We start from the raw sequence: 10,105 nt of genomic DNA on the forward strand, positions 1-10,105 counted from the left end.
TTTCAGCGGGCAGGACTGGCCTAGGGGTATTTTAATTGGTTTTAACAAAATTTTAGTAGAAGCGGCCTATTCAAATATTTATTTTTAATCATTTTTAAATTTTGTATGGTATTGTATTATTGTTTTTAAACTGGCTGTAAGCCGCCCTGAGTCCTCCGGGAGAAGGGCGGGGTATAAATTTAATAAAATGAAATGAAAATGAAATGAAATTATGTCCACTTGTCCAGTTGTCGCTTGTCCAGTTGTCGCTTCTTTTGAAAAGGGTATCCTAAAACATGGGAAAGATAGTACTTGATAATGTATTATTGTGGGCTTCGGGGAAAGGAATGATGGACTGAAGTTGTCTGATAACTGTAGCAAAGACCAAGGAACTGGTGAGTAGACAGGTTCCTTGGAACTTCTCCGGATAAAGCGATGATGGAAGATTGCCCATATTTGCTCTGGATGGCTGCTCCCTGCCAGGAGACCGCAGGTCAGCAGTCTCCCACCAGTGTGAATGTCGGGAGACGATGGGAATAGCCATCTTGCTTGCAACCATTGTCAAGCACCTTTTAAAGAATACTAAGTTTGCTAATTTTACTTTCTAATCACTTTCAGAAATTGCTTATTTACTTATTAACTACTTTTAAGTTTAGAGACCTTCAGAATGTCAAGTTTGAAAATACTGGGTGAATTTTTCTTCAATCCTTAATGAAAAAAAAATATAAGCTTAAGAATTTAAACAATTTAAGTAAATGTAAGCTAAGTAAGATTTCAATCTTAGAAAGTTATAAATGGATTAAAGGTGCAGATAAATTTGGAATATAGAAAGTTTTATTATAATATTTTTGGAATGAATTATAAAGAACAAACAGCTTCTTGTGGGAAATAGATCTGATTTGGTTATTGCAAGATGTAACAAAGATAAGTAATTTTATTATTAAAAATTGGATACTAGAGAGGACATGACTCTGGGATGAGAGGAAAAAAAAATACAAGCTCACTGGACCTACAAAATAATGCAAAATATTGTAACATTGAAAATGTTAAAGGAGAATTTTGAAGAATGGAGCCAGAAATTAGTGGCTATAATATCAACAGTGTCAGTCATGATGTTTGACTCTTTGTTCGAAAAGATATTACTGAAGAAATGATAGAAGTGGAACAAATTTATCTGACAAAATAGAGATGGTACTGAAAGTGGATTTACAAATGGCAGGCTAAAAAAATAACTTGGAAAAGGATGTCTCACTGAATATACACAAACCCCTACCCTGCTAACGTTTTAAAAATCAAAACAGAAATATAAATGAAAACCAAGAAAGTCACCTGGATATTTTTTTTCTTATGAGATTTATAAAAGAGATTTATTAAAACCTGAAAAACTCTGTGTGCCGGGAAAATGTAATGGAATGTGTGGATGATTCACACATTCCATTACATGGGGGAAAGAGATACTGCCTAGGAAACAGTCAGAGAAGAGAGGCGGGAACTTCATGGTCAGAAAAATAGACTTATGAAGCCCACCTTAATGGATGAAGCAGTTAAAAGTGACAGTGGAAAGTTTGTACTTTCAGACATGGAGGATTCTGTTAATGTAGCCTTACAGTAAAGTAGAATTAGTTCATCTTGTCATGTTTTCCTGTCTGGTTTACCTAGGAGGATTGACAGATAAAGAAGAAATGAAGAGAAATCAAATCCTATGAAAATATTTGAGTGAACTAAATATTGAGACTGTTAGAAGTAAAAGGAAAGAATATAAAGTTATATATTTAATTAAAGTTAAAATAAGATATGTTGTTACTACTGGCAGCCTTTTAGGGACTTCCTGCTGACACCAAAATTGAAAATACTGCGTTTTATGGACTTCTCTATAGATATGTGATAGGATAATGGATGAATAGATAATTGTTTGTAACTCTGGAGGTGATGAAATTTGTTACTTGTGATGAGATTTGGAAGCAATTTCTTTACGTATTTATTTTCTCTTTATTATATTCTTACTTTTCTCCTTTTCCTTTTTCCTTGCACTTTTACTTTTTCTTTAAGTTTACTAGTATAGGTAAAATAAATAAAATAAATAAAAATTTATCAGGGATGTTATACTGAAAAATACTTTCTGTTTATTTCAGGACAGTAATATATTCTATTTGTGTAAATTCTGAAAGTCCTTAAAATTCTGGGCTTTTTCTTCAACAGCCCTCACATTTTCTCCTTTATTAAGGCTGACTGCATTTTCTGTGATCCTTTTAGGCGTGTACACATTTCTCAGAGCACCATGAACTGCTTAAAAGGTGAATTTGAAGTGGAACCAGGAGATGGTGGGTCACGGTGTGAATACCTAAAGGAAAAGGGGATCACCACCTACCTCATAGTAGTACCGAAGCAGCCACTCAAGAATGGGATCAATGGGGTGGTGAGTATTTCTTTCACTAGGCCCTTTGAAAAGAATGGAATCATATATCAGCTTTGTTAGGATCAGAGGAAGGAGAAGAACGTGTTCTCATGTATCTTTTTCCTTTTAGCTTCTTTATTGTGATATATTGTGATTGTCAGATTGATGCTTGATTTTAATTCAGATTGATTACCTTGATGCTACTGCTGTTATAAGCTATTCTAAGCACTTGTATGTTTTTCTTTCTAAAACAAAAGTTATTTTGACTGGGACTTCTCTGCATTTAGAGAAGGAAATTGTGACAAGAGGTGTAATACCTTTTGGACACTTAACCTAGCCCTATACCCATTGTTCTCTTTCTTTTTCTGTTTCATGTTACAGAAGTTATCTGTCTCATCCTCTCATGGGAACTCACCTCAATTGATCAACACCAAAGAATGCAATGGGAGCATTAATACAACCTGCACAACTCCAGATGAGGCAGAAGAATCGGATACTAGGGTAAAGGGGCAGAATTGATAGAGAAAGATAAATACACGCTTCATTGAAACATGTTCCAAGAGAAACTGCTTATGTGTAAAATATAAAAACCATGTATATTTGCATATGTGCATAGATTGGGGTTTTTTGTGGGTAGAAAAAGGATCATTGCTAAAGTCCTTCTAGAGTAATGTACATTTTAAAATGCTTTTGAAAAATAAAATCTTTAAAATGGAATCAATAACCAGTTGACTTTAACCAGGTAATAAAACTAACAGGAAGCTTAAGAGCAGTAAATCCAGCATTAGTCAATTAAAAAAAAACCCTTTACATGGGTGCAGGTTGTGAGGGAGGGAGGAGAAACAAAAGACTTTGAATATCAGGTTAGTTTTGTAGCAAAGTTCCAAACATGAGAGAGTTCTGTGTAAAGAAACCTTCTAATAAGTACTTGCCTATCTTTAGGCCTCTGATGAGGATTGGTATAAAGTTCAGTCAGGCTTGTTGATTTATGCCATCTGTTACACTTCTGCTAGGGCAGGGGTCTCCAACCTTGGGAACTGTCATGTGTCTGATTAACGAAACACTTAAAAGGACTTTCAAGCATATTTTTTCCTAAAAGCATTTATTAAGGTTACAGAGACGTCAGTACAGCATGGTGGAAATACTTAGGTCTGGCTTCTCTTCCCTTACGCATATACATTCCAAGCATTTCCCACTCCCTTATTGTAGGGTCATGGTTCACATCTTCCAATCAACTTGGAAGATGTGATTTACTTCTGGTTTCTTTCTCCCGGGCTATTCTTATGCTCCTCCCTCTTTCCCAGTTGGTGGTTTAACTATATAAATACCAGACAGTTCTGCATATTGTCAAAGCAAGAATATACAGTATTTGCAGGAATCCATATGTCCTAGAATTCTGGGAGTTGAAGTCCACAAGTCTTAAAGTTTCCAAGGTTGGAGACCCCTGTGTTAGGGAATAATAAGAAACTATTTGCATGCAGAGAATGTGCTTTACAGGTGAGCTATATCAATGGCGGTTTGCCTTAAACACCATGGAATTAGTCCCCTGTGTTCTTAAAATAAGTGTAATCCAGTGTAAAACTGCTAAGCACTCCTGTCTATACTTGCTAAGTGATCAAGCAAGTATATACTAAGCACTAAGTTTGCTTAGTGTATACTTGAAGCCTTAATATATAGGTTGCATACTATTTCCCTGCTATTTCAGATATTATACAGTTGATAAGTTCAGAAATGCAAACAGTATTTCCAACTGTTAATTTCAGTTGACTATTTCAACATAACACATTATACAATTCTTTTTTTGTAGATCTTTTGCCTATGTCCCTGGTGTGTCAACCATGTGTGGCAACATGACTACCATTCCCTTCTTTGTTCCTTGTTTTTTTTTTAAAGAGTTGTTTTAATTTAAAAATTAAATGGGAAATTGTATGTTTAAATTGTATGGTAAATAGGTGTGTGTTTTTTTTTAAAGTCAAAAACAGAGATGAAGTTAAGCTGGGCAGGAAGAGAGCCTCTTCGGAGAGATGGGGAGAGGTGGGAGTGGAGAAATAGGTGAGGTAGCAGAGAACCAACCTATCAGCCTACTTGGTATAAAAGAGTCACCTTGAACTGCAAGATGGGCGACAAATAAATTTAACAAATAAATGAAATTGTGCTTTTTTAAAAACAAAATCTTGTTTAATTAAATTTCAGGAGAAAGTAAAATACAACTTTTTATTTGCCTTCTTTTCTGTCTAGGTAGTGAATCCTTCCTTTCCCAACCCTCGAAGGCGTCTTCGCTTACGTGACTTGGCCGAGAGAGTGGTGGATGCCTCAGAAAACGAGCAGGAACTCAATAAGTTGCTTAATGAGGCCTTGCTGGAGAGGGAATCTGTGCAGGCGTAGGTCTCTTTCACTTCCACCTTGGAGCTAATTGTGTGCTTTTTGCTTTTACTCTCAGCAATGTCCACTGCTGTTTTGGTTTCAGATTTTCACCATGATTCAGATTTTTTATTGTGGGAAACAATATTCTGGAGACTTACTGTATTTACTTTCTACTTTTCCTCTATCTTACAGTTCAAGCTACAAATTCTCTTTATTTATGTTTGTGTATTTATCACAAATTGGGCTAATTCACTTAGTTCAGAAAATATTTTCATCATCTGGTCTCAATCTCTGCAATATAATTTTTTTAAAAAAGCTTCGCACAGAGCATGTAATAGAATATGCCATTATTTTAGTCCTCAGACACTTGTATAAAACTGAAGAACAAGCCATCCTCAGCATAGCCAGCTGACTTTTCAATCATGATTTAAGCTGATAAGGTGGTTTTTCAAAATAAAATCAAGACTTAAATAACATCTAGGGGGATTTTAAAGAATTTCTTAGGGACATAACAAGCTTCACAAGTAACAGTGATCAGAACAGCTCCTTTCTTCCTGAGGCCTCAAAGAATTAATGCCAGAACTGAGATAGATGGGCCATTCTCATCTAGAATGAGGCAGCTTTTTATTTGCTGAGATAGGAGTTCAAAAGATCCATGTCGGATCAGAACAAAGACTCTTCTAGTCCAGCATTCTCTGAAGGCTAAATAAAATTCCCTTGGAAGTCCACAAGCAGAATATTTCCTCCCAGTGGTAGGCAATTAAAGGCATAGTGATTTTTCTTGAAGTCTCAGTGACATTGGACTACCATTTTACTAGTATTCTAAAAATTCCATATGTCCTAGATGAGGATCCTAACTATCTGACATGTTCTAAATATCTGACAGGCTAAAAGGCAGGTCCACCTATCGCCTATCCATGCGTTTCATTGATCCTGAGATGGAGACACGTTACTCTGTGGAAAAGGAGAAGCAGAGCGGGGCTGCCTTCAGCTGTTCATGTGTGGTCCTGTTCTTTACTGCTATGGTGGAGATCTTCATTGATCCACGGTTAGTACAGCTAGATCTGTGAAGCTATGCCCCTTTCAAACAGGGTTGTTAGAATACAGGTAGTCCTTGACTTATGATCACAATTGGGACTGGAAAATTCATTATTAAGTGAGGCATTGAGTTACTACACCCAATTTTACAATCTTTTTTTTGCTGCGGTTGATTTGGCTTGTCAGAAACTGGTTGGGAAGGTTTGCAAATGATGATCATGTAATCCTGGGATGCTGCAACCATTGTAAATGTGAGCCAGTTGCCAAGTGCCCAGATCATGATTGTATGACTGTGAGGATCATATCTTTTAGCACTGTTGTAACTTCAAACAGTTGCTAAATGAATGATTGTAAGTCAAGGACTACCTGTAGTGCTAAGGATGAAATTAAACATTTCATTACCAGACGGGACAGGTAATGTGGTTTATCTGGTGATACAATGCCTGGAGGCTGATAAATTCTGAATGGGGAGAAATAGGTTCTGAATGAAACCCCCCAAGTCAGAGTCAATTTGGGTTTATAGCCTATTTTTTCCAGGGATATTCAGTCCCTGACTCTGAATGGAGTTGTACTCTCCAGCTCAGAGGTCTGAAATTTAGGAAATTCTGAGACTGACAGCTTCTGCTTAAAGAGCAGGTAGTAATTGGGACTAGAAGAAGTTTTGTTCATCTTATGTACTCATTACAAACAATATTGGCCAAAAAGCCCGGTCACAGTCACTCATACCCTCATCACCTCCCACTGAGATTACTGTAAAATTCTCTACATGGAAGCTATAGCTGGTACAGAATGCTATATAATCCTCTAAGGTAAACCAGATGAAGAAACCAATATCATATAGGCTTAAAGCTGCTTTTATTAGAACAGTTAAGAAATCTTGCAAGTCTGAATGTGCTTCCCTCCTCCATCCCTTCATGTGAATTAGGGGACATTTTATTAAGTTTGTTTCTTGAAATGGGCTTAAGCCATATTTCTCTGATCATTGGCTTGTGAATGGATATTCCCACTGTCCTTCAAGGCCACTCCCTATTACCTCTACAACAGACATGTCAAACTCGCAATGTCACGTGGCATTGCGTGACGTATCGTGACTTTTCCCCCATTACCAGCAGTGGGGTGGGCACGGTTTCGGTGTGACGCATCCGCCCCTTAGGCCGGCAGTTTTACATGCCTGCTCTACAATATCACCCAAAGCAATGATCTCTCTGCTTTGGGAGCTAAATAGCTTCCAGGTGCAAATCAAGATGTTTGTAGTTACCTTTAGAGTTATAGTTCCATACCTGTTTAATTGAAGAACCCCCTATAATTATATATGTGGTTCCATGTGGTTCCAGACCTGGTTAATTGATGAACCCCCTTTTCTTGTATCTGCCCATTAAACTAGATGAAATAGGACCAACTTCCTCCAAATCCTATGGGACTGTTACTTGGAAATTGACATTTTTAGTACCTGTCCCTATTCTTTTGAACTCCTTCTGGCAAAAATTTGGTCAGCTTCATGCCTCTTGGGCTTTAGGACAATTGTGAAGACCCACGTGTTTAGTTGTGCCCAGAAAGAGGGTATGTGGGCACATGAAGGTGGTGACTGCAGAAATATAGCATTTACATGCATTTTTTTCATTTTTATATTTTTGATGTTTTTTATATATATTTGGGCTCAGTGTGTGTGTGTGTGTGTGTGTCAGTATTTTTTTTATGTCAGTCTTATCTGCCCAGGACCTTCAGGAATAGGTGGCAAGCAACAAGAGTGAAGCAATTTTATAAAATAATGCCAAAAATTATGTGCAAAAATATTTTTTCATAACGGGGAATTTGACTACCTCTGCAATCAGAATAAAATATTGATCTTTGATCTTCCTCTTTATATCCAGTGGTTTCTTTTTTATTTCCTACTCTGCTGCAGGCTGCTAGCAAATTATGTGACATTTGTTGTTGGCGAAATCCTTCTACTCATCTTGACTCTCTGTTCACTTGCTGCCATCTTTCCCAGGGTAAGGTCTCCTCCAAAACACACAATTGTTAACTATTGTAAGAATCTCACCCTTTGCCGTTCTTCAATGCCAATACAAAGTTTTTCCACCATGCTCCCAGAAATATTTGTGTTTCTTATTTGAAGTTCTACCTGAGCTATAATAGTAGGACTCCTATATTTGCTTCTTGTGCGTATGGCTGTGCATATGCATTTATGTGGATTTTCAGTTCTATGACTTTCCATCTTGAGTGTGGATGATGCCATTGTTTTCATATGGGTAGGATCAGTATGTTTTAATTTGGGAGGATTGCAGTTTTCCTTTTTTCAGGTTTCTCTTCCAAAAATCTGGAAAACATCATCAATTGTTATAAGTGGCAGGAGCTCTGGGGTGATAAAAAGGCACTGAGGCATTTTTTCTGCTAATAATATATAGTGTCTTCATAGCATCACCCAGCCATCACTGAAGTACTATGAAGTCTTTCATTGTGGCTATTTTGGGCAGAATTTGGGACAACAATGAATGAATGACTCTAGAAAATGCAATTAATTGCTAATAGGGAGATGGCTAAAGATACTATGGACAGGCCAAATTGTTTGCATGCAAAAAATAGTAATGTTACTTAGCTACTGTCTCTCTTCCATCCCTATTCCCTATAAGAAATTAACATGATCCTTATTTTCCTAGTCTATCAGTGCTGGGTGCTATATCAGTGCTATAATAAATTTAAATAAAGAAATAGTGCATTTTTATTATTACAGGTTTTCCCTAAAAAGCTCGTGTCTTTTTCCACATGGATTGACAGAACTCGTTGGGCCAGGAACACCTGGGCTATGTCTGCCATTTTCATCCTAACCATGGCTGACATTGTAGATATGGTAAGCAAAGATTAAAAAAAAAAAAAAGACAATTTTTCTTTCTTGATGTCATTGTATCCTGCTAGCTTTTTAGCTGGAGGTGAAGAAAAAATTGAGAAAGTGTTAAAAATGGATTTTTAATGAATAGATAATAGACAGGATTAATGTTTGTATCTTGCTCCCTCCTCATTCATTCTCCAAGACTCCAAAGCAAATAAAAAAAAAAACTTGAAACATCAAAACATCAAAAACATGGTCTTTTCTCCAGTCCTACTTGACACCTGCTGTGAATTTCTTTTCTGGCTGACTTGATAAGTGCATAAAGAGTTGTACAGTGGAAATCATTAAGGGAAATTAGTAAAAAGCCAGCTGCAGTTTATTATTTTTAGTACCTGTTAATAATTGACCAGACCTTGAGCTCTTCTATGCTAAAACTGATATGGAAATACTGCTATTTTCAGGGTGGTAAACTTTGATGAGCTTTCCAAAAGGGGTGGGGAAAGAGAATGAAGGCTGTGTTATTTTTCTTTCTGTCTCTCTAAAAAAAATGGCACAAGGATTGTTTATTGCAGTGCCTTTTCTTTTTCCTATCCATTGCTGGCCATGTTTGGAATGGCGCATTGATAATGGAGCCTTGCTAAGGAGGATCACTCTGGGTTTTGTTAATCCATCAGAAAACATCCAAGGTTTAAAAATCAATTAGACAAATCTTCAGATTGCCCTGTGGTGGCTCTTTTTTTATATCCTTTGATGGTTTAAAAGGCCCTTTTGGGTGATATGTTTTTTTTTTTAATGTAATGCATATTGAGCTTGAACAGACTGTTTTCATAAATCAAAAGGAAAGAGTTGGATGCGTAGAAAAAACAGAGAAAACTGTCAGCAGAAAAGGACAGTGGTCCATTGAGTCTGCATTTGAGGGGGTTTTCTTTTCTTTTTTGCTTTCTTTTAAATTTATTTTTTTTAATTATCTTTATTTTTTATTTTGTTTTGGTTTTTTTATCTTTTAATTTTTGTTGAATGGTGGACATGTGATTATCCCATGCATGTTTACTGATGAATGACCAGCTACCTTCCCCTGAAAGTTGATTCCAAACTTCCACTACTCTTTTTGTGAAGTAATACTTTCTAACATTACTTTTGAATTGCCCTCTTGTCAGTCTCAGGTTATGCCTCCGTGTTCTTGATTTCTGCTTCATATTGAAAATACTGCCTTCTAGAACCTTATTCTACACCCTTAATATATTTAAAGGTTTCAATCATGTTCCTCCTTTCTCTTCTGCCCTCCAGGCTGTACATCTTCAGTTCCTCCAGTCTCTCCTGATATGTTTTGTTCCTCAGACCTTGCACCATTTTGGCCATCTCTGAACTCATTCAATCTTATTGATATCTTTTTAAAGTGAGGTCTCCAGAACTGGACACAGTATTCCAAATGGAGTCTGACTAAAGTCCTGTACAGTGGCATTAGGACATCCTTTTTATTTATTTATTTATTTATTTATTTA

The 10,105-nt window shown here is 36.6% G+C and overlaps 1 protein-coding gene across 1 annotated transcript in view; it reads left to right on the forward strand.

The window, feature by feature from the left end:
• Nucleotides 1–10,105, forward strand: part of ADCY3 (adenylate cyclase 3) — a 68,503-nt gene that overhangs the window by 47,247 nt on the left and 11,151 nt on the right. The window contains 6 exon segments of the mRNA XM_015812986.1: nt 2,233–2,395; nt 2,756–2,875; nt 4,613–4,755; nt 5,625–5,786; nt 7,680–7,767; nt 8,508–8,624. Coding sequence (XP_015668472.1) covers nt 2,233–2,395; nt 2,756–2,875; nt 4,613–4,755; nt 5,625–5,786; nt 7,680–7,767; nt 8,508–8,624 — 793 coding nt within the window.

This window comes from Protobothrops mucrosquamatus, unplaced genomic scaffold, assembly GCF_001527695.2.
Source record: "Protobothrops mucrosquamatus isolate PMUCROS unplaced genomic scaffold, P.Mucros_1.0 scaffold125, whole genome shotgun sequence".
NCBI classification, from domain to species: Eukaryota; Metazoa; Chordata; class Lepidosauria; order Squamata; family Viperidae; genus Protobothrops; species Protobothrops mucrosquamatus.